A 16,911-nucleotide genomic window follows, 5' to 3' on the forward strand; every position below is an offset into this window, starting at 1 on the left:
CACATTTAGTGGAATATTGCACTGTTACTCAGCAGATTACACTCACGCTCACGTGCACTATGAGTCATGTGGTGGAATGGTACACTGCTTTCATGCCCCATGGGAGCATGCTAAAAAATGAATAGTGAAGCCTCTACATTAAGCTACAGACATGCATAAGCCGTCTGTGAGTCATCTTGAAGCGGCCACTACATATATAATAGGGGGGAAAATAATAGTGGAAAAACTTCAGAAGGTGGTCTTTCAAAGCCATGTGAGAAGGCTGATGAAATGCTGTGGTCAGGTTGCGCTGTCAACCACGTTTCAGGGCAAACAGAAAGAGGCAGTGTGGAGTTCCACAATGGCATTATTGTAGCGTAAACCAAGTAAATATGCTGACTAACCATGAGTGTTTATCTCTAAACACTCAAGTAATCACATGACTGGTGTGCTTTTTCTGGTCAGCTACAAAAAAAAAAAAAAAAAAAAATCCCACAGTCACATGACTGTAACCTGCGAATCAGTCCCGACTTTAGGCTTGTACCGTCTGAAATTCCAAGGTATTTCACACCTTTCTGTAAAAGGTTCCATGGGTTTCTTAGGGGGGAAATAGGCATCAGCAAATAATGAGGAGACTCAGTATAAATGAAAATTAAAATCCCTTTTCTTCCTTGTGCCCTCTATCTTAACTGTGTGTATGTATGAAAGGCACACATTGCAAACTAAAACAAACACTCCCTGTAATACAATGCAAATAAAAAATCTACTGAATTTTCCATGTTAGAATTTGTATATACTGTATGTGGATAAACTGAAAATGTAAATAACTGATTTCCTTACGATAATGTACAGTGTGTGTGTGTGTTTGTGTGTTTGTGAGTGTGTGCATATAGTTATCTATAGGTTCAATGTTGTAAATCTTAACGGTGAGTGGTACGGCACAAGTACAGTTGGCACTAAAGATTTTTATTACTTCATGACTCATACCATCACGCCCAGATTTTAAATGTCAGCTTATCCAGGGTTTCAAGGTGACTCACACCAATTATGTGCCCTGATTCAATCAAAAATCAAACATAATTTTTGCAGGCTAAAAGGTGACTGCATATTTTATGCTCAAGCTCACAATGGGAAAAAAACTGGAATAAAGAACACATTAAAGAACTTTACATGCTACTTTTCTAAACTAAACTTGCTTACAATAGCCTGCATGTTGTAATGCCATTTGCCCACATACATATACTGAGCCACTTCACTCAAGACTGTGAACTTGTGTCTAAACTGCGTATCACAGCAGGAGATGAAATGGGCACTCACTAGAACAATAAGATTGCACTCTCATTGGCCAGTTGAGTAATATCATTACCTATTCAACATGTGACTTGATGATGTAAGCTTCAGTCACACCACAGAGTAGTGAGGTGATGTCACTACACCCGATCAATCCGATTGGCTCAAGGCCTAGCGGTCTTCCACTGAAGGCAGTATCTGTTTATCATTTCTCAGATGAATTTACAAACAATCACCTGACTTGCTTGAAATGATGTCATCCTGCAGATTGTGAGATACAGAAAACATGACCTTGTGGTATATAAAAATGTAATTAATGAAACAAAAATGAAGGAATTTAATTTTTCTAATTGTTATTCTAATTGTTCTGTTCAATAGTATAGCACGTATGCAGGGCATACAATTATAGGATGCCTGAAACAGTATTCTTTATTTAGAGCATAATAAATCTCCAGTTTATAAATATTGTTTTTGGTCAATTATGCAGAAAAGTATTTTTAATTTACTTTCTGTATCAAATAATCAGTAAAAGTAAGAGGACATGTCTTGTCAAAGGACCTTCCTTTAATGTACAACTAGCTTCTGCATGTTTCAAACCAGAACTGTTTAAAATGCCCAACCCAGTCTAGAACAACGGAGGTATAGGAAATCACGTGAAGCTCCGCGCAGAAAATGCTGGAGGCAAAATGTAGTCAAGTCACAGTTTGGTATCTTTACATCATACCAAATGTCAAAAGCTTTGTGTTCAAGATCATCTAAGGACAAATGTTTAAGTAGTTATCCTGTGTGTGTGTGTGTGTGTGTGTGTGTGTGTATATTCATCTCTCGTGTCAGATATACGCGAGTATTCATATACTCCTGGTTATCTGCAGTATTGTTACGTACATGAACAAACGACTGGCACCTCAGAAGCAACATCGTTCATTAGCCTATATTTAAATATTCTGTGAGTTTAAACAGGCCTTATTAACAATCACTGTAAGTTTTGAGGTCCAAAGATACACTTTCCTCCCCAGCAGACATGGCAGTAACATTAAACAAATCCACTTTTTAAACCCATTTATTTGTTGCACACATCACCAAGCTGCATAGTTCTTCATAGGTTGCATGCCCTTCGTTTGTAAGGAGAGAGCCGGTTGGTATGCGTCTGCCATGCTTAAGCACCACTTTACACACACGTCCAAAATAACACACTACATGATGCGCTCTTCAAAAAGGAAATGAGGTCAGAGTTCCTGAGAGGCCTGGGAGTCCTGTCCGTGGCTTTCCCGCTGCCATCTGAATGCCTGAAATGAAAGTCCATTTGGTGGCGGGAGGTTGCTATGGCTGCAGCCCGGTAAACAAATACACAACCAAGTCTGCGTTAAAGGGTGAGCGAAGAGGCAGTGGACCAACTTTATCCTGGTTCTAAAATAGCCGTGACTTATTCTGTTCTGAATGGCATGAGCATAATAAAGGAACTACAAGGGTATTATTTAAAGGAAGTCCTATTGGACTACGCTCTGACGTAACGATAACATCAGAGCTAACTGTAGTATGTAATATACTGAGTCACTGTACCTATTTTTACACCAACAACTACTTTTCGCCTACTTCCTTTGTCAGCCCCCTCACAGTACACACTTATTTGAAACCCCAATTGTAGTCCATTAAAAGGCCGTAATCATGCTAAGTTCCTGAATAATGATCAGAAGGAAGTGAGAATAAAGGCTATTAGATTAAGGATGGCTTTCAACCAAAGCCTACTTTGTAGTATAAACATTTTTTGTTTTACTTGAAACAATGGTGGCAAAACTTTATTTGTGATCTTTGATAAAAGTGAAAATATTTTGAGGATTATTCAATCCTCTGCTAGAGGGTGATCTACAATCAAACATGAGGTGTTTTACTCAATCCTACCTCCAAATTGGATTGGGCTGAGTGGAAGTCCTTAAAATAAAAGTATATATAGCTATTCATTGTAGGCTACACAAATCATCGTATCAGCTGCTTTCACAGATTTCCACATTCCCAAAAATGAAGACGGTGACTACTGCAATTTTCACAAAACCTATTAACATCAAGGGACGCCTGGAATATACTTTTCAAAAATATTGAAGTAGAATCAGTTTATATACTACCGTTCAAAGATAAAAAAATACATTTAAAATACCAATACGAGATCATGTATCGCGCTTATTTGAAACAAATATCCAATGTATATACCGGCATATTGCATGTATTTGTTTATTAACACCTGAACTGTTCAATATTAAGGTAATTTGATCTAGAATATGGTAAACAAAAGGCTAGAAAAAAAGATTAGCCTAAACGGTGACAATACTTACCGTGATTCCCCTGCGTTAATTAAATGAAGACATAAGCGATAGGCTATTAATGCAATAAAAAATGCAAATATAGGTAACGAATGTTTACACTTACTTATCTAACTCTAGACTAGGCTATAATAAAGGCACATAAAGTCTATTACATCATGGACAACAATTCCTGAGGTAGGCCTACATGTTTATCGGTTTCAAGGATGAGTCATGTTCTTCGCTTTACTGGAATGTGATGTGTCACTCGGATCGAAAGAGTAAATGATCACCATCGATCTCTCGCTCTTAATTAGCCGTACCTGTCCACAACAAAACTGCCGTTTCCCTGATCCTACACGTTTTCCCATTTCTCAGCTTGTAAAATTATGCGAAATCCTGGGTGAGTCTTCACTTCCCGGAAAGGATGACGTGTTCTCCTTGAAAAAAAAAAAAAGATGACTTGATTTCTTAAAGACACAGTATCATATTATACCTATCACAACTTGTTTACTTGTTTTAAAAACACGACGTAAAATATATTCTTATAACAAATTACTAATTCTATACGTTTTTCAAAAATAAATATAAATAACTTCTCCGTAAAGAAAAGTTAAAATATGACTTCTACCACTTTGTGCTATTATTATTATTATTATTAGTAGTAGTAGTAGTAGTAGCAGCAGTAGTAGTAGTAGTAGCATTGTTTTTTGTTTGTTTGTTTGTTTGGTGTTGTTGGTAGTAGTAGCATTGTTTCTTCGTTGTATGTTTGTTTGTTTTTTTGTTTGTTTGTTTGGTGTTGCTGTTTGTGGTTGCTAGTAGAAATAGCAGTAGCCATTAACATCACCCTCATTGCTATCATTATGAATAGCCCCTCTTTATACCATAAAAGCTATATAAATGTTGTATTTAGTTGTAATCCTGTATGTTATTGGTTAATATAAGGGTAATTTAAAAGTTCCATAAATTCCTTACTCAAGCAATGGTAGACAGTCAGACTTGCACACCCCAGGTTAATTATTGCTATGGGTCACATTAGAGGTGCATGGAATTAGAAACAAAAAGGAAAGCTGTGTGTCGGCGTCAGTGTGAAACCTAACCACCTTTAAAAAACAACAGGCTAAATCCAGCCTGTGCTTGTGTGAGATGAAAGTCAACAAGAAACTGATGGGGGGAATGTACCTAGCACATGATAAAAGAGCTAGCGAACTGTGAGCAAGAGCCATGAAAAACACGCTCACAAGCGTTTCCATTCTTCTCAGACGGCGGGTGTTTTGGCAAACAGCCAGCTTCATTCTTCACAGTACTTTCAGGGTCAAAATCGGACGTGTTATACTCTGAACAGCTTTACCTAGGACATATGGTTAAAAAATAATAGATTTTAAAGACAGTCTTATAATAAAAAATTTTGATAGTAACAAAATACATTTCATTTGCAGAATTATTTATCGGCACTAGAAAAAATGAGCTTCATGAGTGTTTATAGAATTCACCGTGTAGCACTTAGATATGTAGGTTAATCGCTATTACTAAAAGATTCATGGTTTATTATTAGTCATTGGGTCAGGTTTGACTCACTCCTTTTTCAGGGTGCAGAATGACCCTAGACCTTTGAACACCTGTCAGTCTACATTGACTATAGAGCAATTACTTTGTGATGATCATATCTGATGAGACTGGACTGCTAAGATTCATGGGGTGATAACTGTCAAATTTGAAATCTCATCTTAGCTTGGTTCAAAGTAATATACTGTGTTGGGTGATTGTTGGTTCACTGAAAACCATTGGTAGAGTACAAACAGGCTGTATAACCATGTCTCCACATAATTTTTAAACCACAGTTTGTGTTTTGGTGTGTGACAGTAACTGTTTGTGACTATGTAAATTCTCCCTATATACTGTACATTACAGCACAAGGGTTTTCCTTGGTTTACATTTATTCAGTTTCTCCCCAAGACATTATCCCACAGCTGACCAGTAGCTGCTAACACAACATACGCCATTGGCTCATTACATTACTACTCAGTGTTTAGCAGACACTTGTATCCAGAACTACTTACAAAAATTTCACAGTATTCAGCATTAATTCAACAGAGCACAAAATCCTTATTGGACTCATATGTACTCTGTTGAAGCTGAATTAACACTGGACATTTTACTGTGTACATTTTTATATACAAATAATTTATGTAGCTGGATATTTTTACAGAAGCAATATAGGTTGTGTACCTTGTTCAAGGTTATAGTGGCAGTGCTGCTGCAAGGAAACTGCAAACCCACAGCCTTTGGAGTTGCAAACTCAGTTCGGTCATTATTGTATCACATCCCACCTGGCTTACATGTATCAGAGAAGTGTACACACTTCAGCTATAGTGCTCTTGCAGTAACTCAAGAACCACAAGTACCAATTCCAAATTGAGGGGAAAATTAGGAATGTTTTGTCCTTCATGGGTCTGAATGTGCTGTGATAGACAAAGACAAGACATGTCTAGTTGAACTATAATCTGTGTAACAAAGTTATTAGCTTGTCATTTTTTGTCTATTTGGTGGTTCCAAATATTTGATCCTGTTTGTGGCAGAGACCAACCTAGCTCTATGTGTAGTAGTAATATTTTTCTTTAACGCTCCTGTTGGTTTTGGCTGGACGGCAACAGCGGGGCCGGCCCCACAAACACAAATGTCTGTGATTGAGTGACTGAGTGACTGAGTGATGAAGTTACACCGTTGGTCGGCCGAGCTATGAAGTTACACCATTGGTCGGCCGGATCACGTGTGTTAGCTCCAGCCATATATTGGGTTTTAATCTGGTCTTGTTATATTATGCATACACCCCATGTCCACAGGGTCAAATGTGACCCATGCTTGCTAAACCCCCATGTGATAAAGCTTCTTCATTGAATTTTTAAACCCCAAATCAATATTTTTTATGTAAAACAACCTGTTATTCATACATAAATTGGTCAATAACTGTTTCCCTGCTTCACAGTCCAAATAGGTTGTATTTCTTCAGCCTAAACAACTCATTTTTTACTACAAATCACAAATCATTATAGATTTTTTGCTGAATTACATGTGAGGCATGAACTTGGATCATGACTTCTGATTTCATAACTTCAGGGTTTAAAAGGCTCATAAGACAATCTTTGTACCTTGATAGAGTACCTCTTTTATAAAACTATTTTAAAAGGACAATGTTTAATGTTTTCAAATAGTAGGCTCACTCCAGGAAGTGTCATCAAATTTCATGCTGAAAAAAATTATATTTTGGGATTTTCGCTGCAGTGAAACTCAGGATAGGGCTATTTTTTACCCAGAGGACGACAGGAGGGTTAATGGGTTTTTATAACATGCTTAGTCATGCCTTTTTTACATCCATCATCATCTGCTTACTTATTAGCTATTAGCACCTGTGAAACTATTAGCCTGGTCAGAAATACACAGGACATTATAGGGATATTAATGCAATACGGAAATATGCATTTTATGCTAAAAATACTAAACTTATATGATCTCAATTACAAAATATATATTTGCAATATGTATAGCTAATGGTTGCCGTTTACCTCTGCTATATAGCATTTAATAAATGAAAGTGTTAATCATTTTTAACTGAAATTTTCAGTTTCAGTTAAATATATTACATCTTAGAATGTGTTCTTTGGGGAACTTACATAAGAATGACATCTGATGAATAAAGGTAGTACACAGTGTCTTGTTTCTGAGAAGAGAAAACAGTAGTTTTGAGTTTCTTACCATTGCTTTCTTTCAACATGAAGGAGCAAACCAATAAGGTTTTGGGTTTACTGGTCAAACAGCATGTAAAATATTAACCAGTTCACAGTCTAATAAACTGTCATCCAGTCACTATTTAATTGTAGCCTGTTGTCCTCAACCTCCGAGTATGGAAAGTCAACAGTGCAATGTTGTGAATTATCCGACACTGCACCTAGGTAACGTCAAGTGTGTGTATGTCTGTGCGTGTACACAGAAAAACGTAACCTTTGGGTTACTTGTGTGGGCGGCGGCGGAGGGTGGGTCTGGGATGTATCGGACGTTTCCAGAACTCAAAGGTAACAACTCAGATTAGAAGGGGTGGCACACTACAGCTGAGATTAGCACTTCGCATTTGACCGAGGAGTCAGCCTCTGAAGGAAGGCATTGCTTGAAAGCGACAGCTAAAATACAGATGTATCCATAAGGTATATCTGTCTGTTTGTATCTATGAGTTAGACAGACAGACAGAGACATTTACATGATCACATACAGTACATACAAATAATAATATGAATGTCATTAGTATGATAATTTATTATAAATATATAACTTTATAATAGGTTTTTAGATAACCACTTTAGAGATTACATTATTCCTAAGTTACAGTAAAGAAAATAATCAAGTAATTCATCTTTTAAAGCACTGCAGTCAGGTATTTTAACCTTGATAAAGTTGACTTAATTCTTTGCTAATGGGGACAACTTAATGATTGCATTTCAGAAAGCATTTGCACACTGACCTCCCATCATGACAGACACATTGTTAAACCAGGAAACTCCGAAGGCTCACTTTATATTGAACACACACCAAACCTACACTATCTATATTGAATGGAAGGAGGGCCATTTTATTACTCATTCACATTTTCACAAGCATGCAAAGTTGAAGTTGTGAATACAAATTCATTGAACAAAATTCTAAATTATAAGTTCATTTTCCCAATTAAAAGTCAATGTAACTACAAAACCACAGAAAAACAAAAGACTACACTGAACTATAAATACTTTTTGAAGGCATGTTGTTTAAAACATACTAACTGATTTTTGACTGACTGAGTCTAATGTGTGATGGGATAAGAATAATGCGTAAAGTGCTGGTCCTGTAATGTAAAGGTCACAGGTTTGATTCCTGGGTTGGACACTGCCGTTCTACCCTTGAGCAAGGTACTTAACCTGCATTGCTTCAGTATATATCCAGCTGTATAAATGGATACAATGTAAATTCTATTCTACTAAGTTGTGTAAGTCGTTCTAGATATCTGTTAAATTCCTGTAATGAATGAATAATGATACTGCTTCCTCTGTACCAATAAAACTGCCAAACTCTGATATATCAAAACTGATCATACTTTTTTATTCTTGTGCGAGACAAGAACTTTGGAAATAAAAAATATCCTTTATCAGATAGCCGTCAGAATGAAATATGTCCGTCTTCTGGGTTGTATTGTATCAGCATGGCCTACTTTTGAAGTCAGAGAACTATTTCACAGATGTTATGAATTATTACTTTGGATTTTCCATTGGTTTTATCAAATTTCCAGACAGCTTTGATTGGGACATTTTCCACAACATTATTAGGCATTTTACCAGATACGATTGTCAAATGGTCGGTTTATGGCATATTTTCCCTTATTAAATTTTTTTTTTAATCTTGTTGCTTCATACCCTGTTTTTGCAAGGTAAGTTTTTTTAACTGAAATAAAAATATTCAAACAAATCTCAAAAAACATCCATGTTCATTTTGTAGTGTCCTTATTATACCACAGATGTTATCATCATTGATTGAATACTTAAAGCCCAAAAATAAGAATTTTATGAAATATCTAAAAATCTAGCTGTAAAATATATTTTGTGTTCTCTACAAACACTGGATTGTAATGTTTCTAATGGTTCTGTATTTACAAAATAACACATACTAATAACTATTGAGACAACTTTATTAGTTGGATATATTACAGGGGTACTGTACTGTATAGAAACAAGAATTATATTACAATTAACTGTTGACCAGAACTACTACAACTTGACACGACTGAATATACTTGTGTCATAGACACAAAAACTGGCAAACCTGAAGCCAAACCATTGTACCCTAATAAATGACTTAATTGAATGAACTGCTATAAATGTAATTAATTTTTTGTTAATTTGTTCATATTCATTGTTCAGTTGTCACTATGAACTAAAACATAACTGATGTCACCAAGAATAGCATATTCACAAATGTTTATTTATATGAGCACAGCACACTAACCGATAGTGGTGCATGCATCAGTTAAAATTAATATTATTAATTAAACATTGACTATGAAATCAGACAACAAACTACCTTGAAAAAAGTACTTATTGCCTTCCATTCATACACCTACATAGCAAGTAATATTCAATAATATTTGTGAAATTATTGTTAAAAGATATTTACTACTTTTAAGCACTCATTATCGGTCGCCATTGTCACAATAAAATTATTCTCAACATATCACCAGAAAAAAAGTTTTTAAATGTAAGCGCATTACAGTACCTTAACTTGTTCCTTGCCCTCAGATGACATATATGTTCATAGAACAACAGAAATAATAATAATAATAATAATAATAATAACAATAATAATAATAATAATAATAATAACTTAAGTTCTACTATTATTACTGGTGATTAGTGAGAGGCGTATTATACAACCCCTTATTCTACTACAATTAGAGTAGATCGACCCAAACTGAGATGGAGACCGAATGGATTGAATCTTTCTTTCTCTCTGAAGTTGTATCAGACCTTTTTTTAAAAGAATTACATTCAGTGATGTGGAGAATACCCTGGAAAGCAAGTCATTAACCCGGTGTGTCTTTATTGGCTCATTAGTGCAAAATGTTACAAGTTGAATTCCCTCTGAGAATAGTTCTGCGCCTGTCCTGTTATGGTGCGCTACAAGGGTCCTCTGGATTGCATCATCGGGAAATAAGCTTCCCTAGCCTATAAATAGAATGACGTCACGTATGACCAGCCTTCTTTACTACGACTCTACCCCATATAAAGGGGTGATGCAACGCTACGCTGTTATCTGTAAGTTTCCTTTCAGAGTAAAGCCCTCAAACTGGAACCGAAGTGAAGCTTTTCGTGTTCTTCAAATTGCCTTAAACGTTATAGTAACTGAAAGGTAGGTGCGATGGAATTTTATTGTGGGCAGACTGTTTTTTAAAATCATTATAAGGCTAGCCTACGAATTCTCGTTGCTTCCACAGCGGCAGTTAATGTAACCGTAGCAGGCAACACTACGGCTACGGCACGGCAATGCTAGTTCATTCATTAATGAAAGCGTGATCGAAGTGTAGCCTACTGTTTTCGCGAATTATTAATACTTATTGTTGTATTATTTAGAAGTTGGGTAGTTCATGAGGTTAAAATATTTTGGACAGCGTTGGCCAATTTTCATTAAAAAATAGAGATTATATGACACCGGTTTCTCCTATACTTGACCCATATACAAGACTATGTAGGCTATAGTATTTGCTGGTATAAACCACATGACAAGTAAACGTATACCAATTTTTGCTGTAACGTTAAATTCCTGCAGACTAAGACTACGATTTCCAAAATATCTGAGTTTATTCTATTTCTGAATATAACGCTCAGGATAAACAACGTGGAATAACCCACCTTCAAACTGAGCAGGGTTAGCTATGGGTATTTCGTTTGTAATGACATTGTCTCATTTTCTTAGTTTATGCAAATGTGTACCACAATGTAGCCGTGCGTGTCTGAGGCATTCAGGTACAGGTGGGTGTACCAAATGGTAAATAGAACGATTTCACACGCTTACACTGGCGGGTTCGGGAAACTTTACCGAGTAAAGTAATACATATACGGTAACACTGTGTTGTGGACGATTGAATTAATGTTGTATATAGGCTACAGTCGCGTGGTTAATTTACGGATCTGATGTCAAATTCGAGAGCCGTTTAGCTCCGGCTAAACTGGAGCGCTAACATCCCCTAACTGTCAGCAGTCGGATTGACTTGAACGATTGTCCTTTGCGGATTGGACGGTAGGCTGCTTAACAGTGATGGCTCTTGCCTATGCCCATGCCTATGCATAATCAACCTAAAACCAGTTTTATTAAACGTGTGGCCGACTAGATTATTGATGACGTATTCTGACTCCATTTTTTTCTTCAAACGCCTTGTCACGGTGGTCAGTAATCCTAATCCAAATGCATGTTATTACAATGTTGGATGTGGAAGTGTCTGAATAAAAAGTAGCCTACTGTGCACTAGTAAGAGTGTGAATCAATGTGAAGAAATGGGCTCCGTATGTTTCTGTTGACTAAAGGCATTATTTGTAAACTATTGAACAGGAAACATTGGTATGCTTGAGTATTTTCCTAAAGCTTTTTGGGGAAAAGCATAGCCTAGTCCCCAAGCAGTCTGACATTGTCCTATTGAAATACGACGATACTTTTTCCATTTGTTCAAGGGAGATTACCTAGAATTCATCCACACAAAATAACACATCTTATTACACCATCCCCTTCATTATCTATTAAATCAAATTTTGGATTTCCAGATGAACTCGTGTATTAAGATTTGGCAACATTTTAAACCTAATTTTATTGTTTCAGGCCAAACTTTTAAATTATAGGCGAAATAGTTTGTGAAATGATGACTCGGTAGTCTCAATAATCTGCGATCTCGTGGCTGATTAATGAGGATTTTCCATTATGACGCAAGCGACATGCCCTACACTTTTTTCTTTTTTTTTTTGTATTGCCCGCATATAACGTGACATTTCCCCCCTTTTTAGTCAACATAATGATGCTTCAGCATCCTGGACTGGGTCCTTCGGAGATCAGCGCGTCTGCATTGGTGCCCTGCCTGTCTCCACCGGGCTCGCTTACGCTGGAGGACTTTACGAACTTCACGCCGCTGGTGAAAGAAGAGCTGCGCTTCGCTATCCAGAACAAACGGCTGTCGAACGGGCTGAGCGCAGTCATGAGCGACTGCCTTAGCTCGTGCTCGGAGAGATCCACCGAGCCCCCAGTTAAGAAGGAGGTAAGAAATTCTAACTACCGACTGCTGGCTGCTGTTACGTTAGACACTGTGTTATTTTTTCGCTAAATCGGGCATACTTTACTCTACACTTTTTTTTGTAACAATAAAAATGGTGAAAAATGGTAAGCTAGCGTGATTTTGAAACAGTTTTGGGACGAACTGATTGTTGTCTATCGCATCCAGCTTTACTCCAATCTGCCTTGTAGCCTACCCTAGTCAGAAATAACTTGCCCAGACATGAAAGGAATGATCAAGGGCAATTAGATTATATTTTAATTTAAGATGATTCCGTAATTTGATTGAAAGAGGTTTCTAAAGCTGGTCTTGTGTTAGCATGTAATATAACACATATGTTTAATTTCCAACATACTTTGGCTTTTAAGTCCTTCAAAGGGTGCTTCCAAAGTTCACAGAATGCAAGAAAATACCTCTTCCAAATTACCTCAGACTGATTTCCTGTTGAAACACGTTCTTTTATAATGTAGTAGAGTTTAAAGGTGGCAGCTGGAGTTCATGTGTAAGTCAGTTTTAGCATGGAGTGAATTACATACTTGTTGCTTCTTATTTGAAGTAGTTTTTAAAGGAAAATTCCCACAGTACATGTAACATGTAGTGTTTCTTATAATTTGTACTCATATGAAAGGCAATTATTAGGCATCCCATTCATTTTTTTCATAATTTATTATTATTATTATTATTATTATTATATGGTTATGGAACACAGACTGTAACACAGGCTGAAGGTTCGATTCCCAGATCTGACAATGGTACTTGTATCCTTCAACCTAAATTGCTTTCGTAAATATCCAGCTGCCTAAATGGATTGTATGTATATAAATGCCTGAAATGTATGTGATAATTTATCTATTTTAGGCGACCCCAGAAGAAAGTGAAAGGAGGAAAAGAAGAAGAGAACGGAACAAAATAGCTGCAGCTAAATGTCGGAATAAGAAGAAGGAGAAGACAGATGGCCTACAGAAGGTATGGCTAACATTTTATTTATTACATTGCGTCAAGGGTGGAAATGTGAAACTAGTTTTTGTGTCTTTGATCACAAAGTCCTTGTTTTTGTTTTTTGGATATGTCTGGCCCAAGGGGCTATAACACACCTATTCTAGTTTATAACTTCTATAATTATCTGTGGGATATGAATACTAAAATAAACCATTATAGCAAAGCAGTGTTATTGGATCCCTTTTTGTTATTTCATATACACAGTAAAATGTCTGTTGTTAATTCAACTCTGACAGTGTACATATGAGTTCAGTAGGAACTATGTAATCAGTGTCCGGGCAAGGGGGAAGAAAGGCTAACTCTACCTGGTTCTGCTTAGGAGTCGGAGAAGCTGGAGTCCATCAACGCCGAGCTGAAGGCCCAGATTGAGGAGCTGAAGAGTCAGAAGCAGCAGCTGGTCTACATGCTGAACCTCCACCGGCCCACGTGCATCGTCCGCGCCCAGAACGGGCAGACGCCCGAGGACGAGAGGAACCTCTTCATCCAGCAGATCAAAGAAGGGACCCTGCAGAGCCTGATGGCGCCCTCCCCCGCCCTCACCTACCCCTTGGTGCCCACCTCGTGCGGGAGCCACTGACTCGCGAACTGAAAGGGGGAAGCCTCCTTCCCCCTGTCTACCTGCCGGTGAAAGCCCTTTCCGCCACAAACCGGGGCACCGCACTTTCCACCCGTAAACTCTTAGCGACTGCTGCCGATACGCTGGGACAGGCGTCACAAGGTGATCCTCCCTTCCACGTCCCAGGTCACCCCGTGACCACAGCACGTCAAGGAACTGTCATGGCACTAAAGAAGAAAAAAAGTTTAGTTTTTTGTTTTTTTGTTTTTTTATTATCATGAATACGATCTTTTATTTTACTTAACTTTTACACTGTTGTCTATGGTTACTCACCGTGTGTTTGTTTGTATGAAGTTTTCGCAAATGTGTGATTTCTGGCTGACTCAAAGAGCAAAAGGGCATTGGGTTCGCAGGTCAGATGATTGTTTACACAGTGGGAAATTGCCTGTCAAGTTATAAAGCAAGCACTACACTGGATGATCTTCCTAAGGAACACAGTATGTTTGGAAAGATTGACGCGTCCGTCCTGAGTATACTGTGCGAGATGACTGTGATGTTGATGACGATGCTGGTAATGATGATGATGATGATATTGTTGACTGTTATTTATGTTATTATTTGTGTACGTACGTGGGACAGAGAGGCCCGGTCTCCCCTTCAGGCGATTTTTTGTACGAGTTCTTGCCCTGTGCGTCTTGCCTGCTGTGTCCTTTGTGGCTTTTCAGTGGATGCTGCCTCACTTTGCCTATCAGAAGCTGCTACTAATCCCTCAGGAAGTCTGTGAGTTGTAGGGGCCCCAGCCACGGAAGAGACAGTAGATTCAGACAGTGGGATCTCTCATACGGCAAGAGAGCTAGGCTCGCTGGTCCTGAAGCTCGTGGGTCAGCACGTCCACAGAGCAGAGACCCTATCCTCAGGACCCCACAACACCACCACCACCAACCACCCCACCCCACCCGCCAACCCCACCCCGACCCCCCACCCCATGGAGTAAGTGCATGCGCATTGCCAAGCCAGTCAGTACTCTAGCTGATAGACCCCAGAATGAAGATATTGGGCCTGTGTCAGTTTATGGATCGTTAGTATTAAAAAGCTGCATATTACAGTAGTCTGTGATGTTGTCCTCCCTTTAGTTTGAGATTAAAGTGAGGACAATTTAGTCAAGGCTCCACAACAAGAAGGGAATTGAATAAAGTACATGTAGCTTTGTGTCAGAATCATAAATGAACTGCCAGCCATTATGGTCTATAACAAGAGCTTGTAATACATTTATTCATTGTACCGTGTATAGACTAACGTTTTGTTTGATATATAGCTATCATGAGGTATCAACTGCTGTATTTGTGGGCAGTGTTTTTCATAGCACGCGCGATGCTGGACTGTCAATCTTTTATTTCATATGTTGTGAATACAACTGAAATAAAATGGCTTCAGCCTCTGTGGTGTTCCCCGTGCCAGGGTATTGGCCCTCTCTGTAATTTCCCTTGACCTCTGTCTGTGATATCAACACTTGTACAATTACACAACTCAAACAACTTCTGAAACCGTTGAGAAATCCATCCTTCAGCAAGGTGGAAAGATTGCCTCATAGCTTAAAGATGTTCAGAAAATGACCAATATTGCTGTTCATCAGTTTGTTTCTATTATAATTGTACTCATGAAGACATGCAGTACAATTCTCCTGCACAACTTAATCGGAGCATGGGACTGTGTGTGTGTGTGAGAGAGAGAGAGAGCGATAGAGAGAGAGAGAGGGAAAGAGACGCAGGCGTCAGATATTATGAAAATCATAAATAACGTACTACAGAAAATGTAAAGGTAAAACCTGCAATGTGATAACACTGTTCTTTGTTTTTATGGTCCTTGTCATACCCTCTGTGCAATTATTTGTTGTTTTATTTAAGCTGTCCTTGTTAAAGTATTTGGGAATATGCTATGGTGCAGGCCAAGGATTTGAGTAAAAAAAACCCATAAAGATCTATTCAGGTACAATTCTCATCTCAAAATACATTAGTCATTTCTACTCTGTCTGTGAATTTGTTTTTGATAACTTTGATAATAAAAAAAACTGCATTCAACTTATGTTTTGGTGTTTCTTTTCTATTGTTAAAGACTGTTTTGGAATGGCTGAGACCAGAAACTATCTCTTCAAGACAAAGCCTTTCACATCTCATACTGACAATGAGATTTTTGCATCTCATAAAGACAAAAGTTTCAAATAACACACGGCAATCAAAACACCCTCTCTTCCTATTTCAGCGCAACAGAGGCTGCTCATTTGACATGTCTCCACATGTCTCCTGCCGGTGGAACAAGCAGCTTCTGGGCAGAAACTATAACAGCCTTTTTCCTGTTGGGATTAGTCACATGAAGAGCTGTTATCGGATCGGTTGAGCTGTAAAAGTCGTTTTATGTGCCAAAAGGAAAATCAATTAGACATGACAGGTGTTATTTGAGTCTCGTGAGCTAAGCTCATTTCCAATAACGTCCCTTTTGCTGTGTATGCGTTTAAACACTTCAGTGCAATGCAGAATGAGTTAATGTGAGAGCAAAGCACTCAGACCACAATGCAATTTCAGAAAACAGGCTTGTTGGGGCAACACTGTATCCACTCTATAAAGCCTTATGTTTCATAAACTTAATTTCATAGCAATTCACTTTAAGAACCAACTATTGAATTAATTATTGCAATAAATATATGAATCCAATCATTGCAATAAATATATGAATCCAATCACACATCGTAATGGGAAATTATATGCAATTTTGCATCAACATCAAGTGAACAGAATAATGCTTAGCGTAAAAATAATTCCTTTTTTAATGTTTTTATTGAGATTTCCTCTGAAATAAATGTCTCAAATAGTGATGAAAAAACATCTGGATTTCATCTTTCTCTGAGGGGTATGTAGAATGCTGGGTTTCCATATGGCAATTGGTCTTTCATGACTGAAGAACAA

At 37.8% G+C, this 16,911-nt stretch overlaps 1 protein-coding gene and 1 long non-coding RNA gene across 4 annotated transcripts; one reads left to right on the forward strand and one right to left on the reverse strand.

Moving 5' to 3' along the window:
- Positions 1–2,311: 2,311 nt before the first annotated feature.
- Positions 2,312–4,909, reverse strand: LOC118229296. 3 transcript variants are annotated; one of them, XR_004765641.1, is made up of 3 exons: positions 4,746–4,909; positions 3,887–4,003; positions 2,312–2,555 (listed from the first exon to the last, which is right to left on the reverse strand). It is a non-coding gene; the product is annotated as an uncharacterized LOC118229296 (long non-coding RNA). The 3 variants fall into 3 exon arrangements; XR_004765639.1 differs by having other exon boundaries at positions 2,312–2,595; positions 3,597–4,003; XR_004765640.1 differs by lacking the exon at positions 4,746–4,909 and adding an exon at positions 4,539–4,658 and having other exon boundaries at positions 2,312–2,595; positions 3,597–4,003.
- Positions 4,910–10,356: 5,447 nt separating this feature from the next.
- atf3 (activating transcription factor 3) lies at positions 10,357–16,033 on the forward strand. The gene is made up of 4 exons (XM_035420891.1): positions 10,357–10,490; positions 12,134–12,381; positions 13,255–13,362; positions 13,715–16,033. The coding sequence occupies exons 2-4, from the start codon at positions 12,142–12,144 to the stop codon at positions 13,970–13,972; spliced, it is 606 nt and encodes a 201-aa protein (XP_035276782.1). The 5' UTR covers positions 10,357–10,490; positions 12,134–12,141; the 3' UTR covers positions 13,973–16,033.
- The last annotated feature ends 878 nt before the right edge of the window (positions 16,034–16,911 follow it).

This window comes from Anguilla anguilla, chromosome 6 (genome assembly GCF_013347855.1).
Source record: "Anguilla anguilla isolate fAngAng1 chromosome 6, fAngAng1.pri, whole genome shotgun sequence".
NCBI classification, from domain to species: domain Eukaryota; kingdom Metazoa; phylum Chordata; class Actinopteri; order Anguilliformes; family Anguillidae; genus Anguilla; species Anguilla anguilla.

Bases quoted from the DNA above. Each gene is read 5' to 3' on its own strand.
- atf3 (XM_035420891.1), top strand. From the start codon at position 12,142: ATGATGCTTCAGCATCCTGGACTGGGTCCTTCGGAGATCAGCGCGTCT. The intron at 12,382-13,254 runs GTAAGAAATTCT...TATCTATTTTAG, and splicing joins AGCCCCCAGTTAAGAAGGAG to GCGACCCCAGAAGAAAGTGA. The intron at 13,363-13,714 runs GTATGGCTAACA...GGTTCTGCTTAG, and splicing joins AGACAGATGGCCTACAGAAG to GAGTCGGAGAAGCTGGAGTC.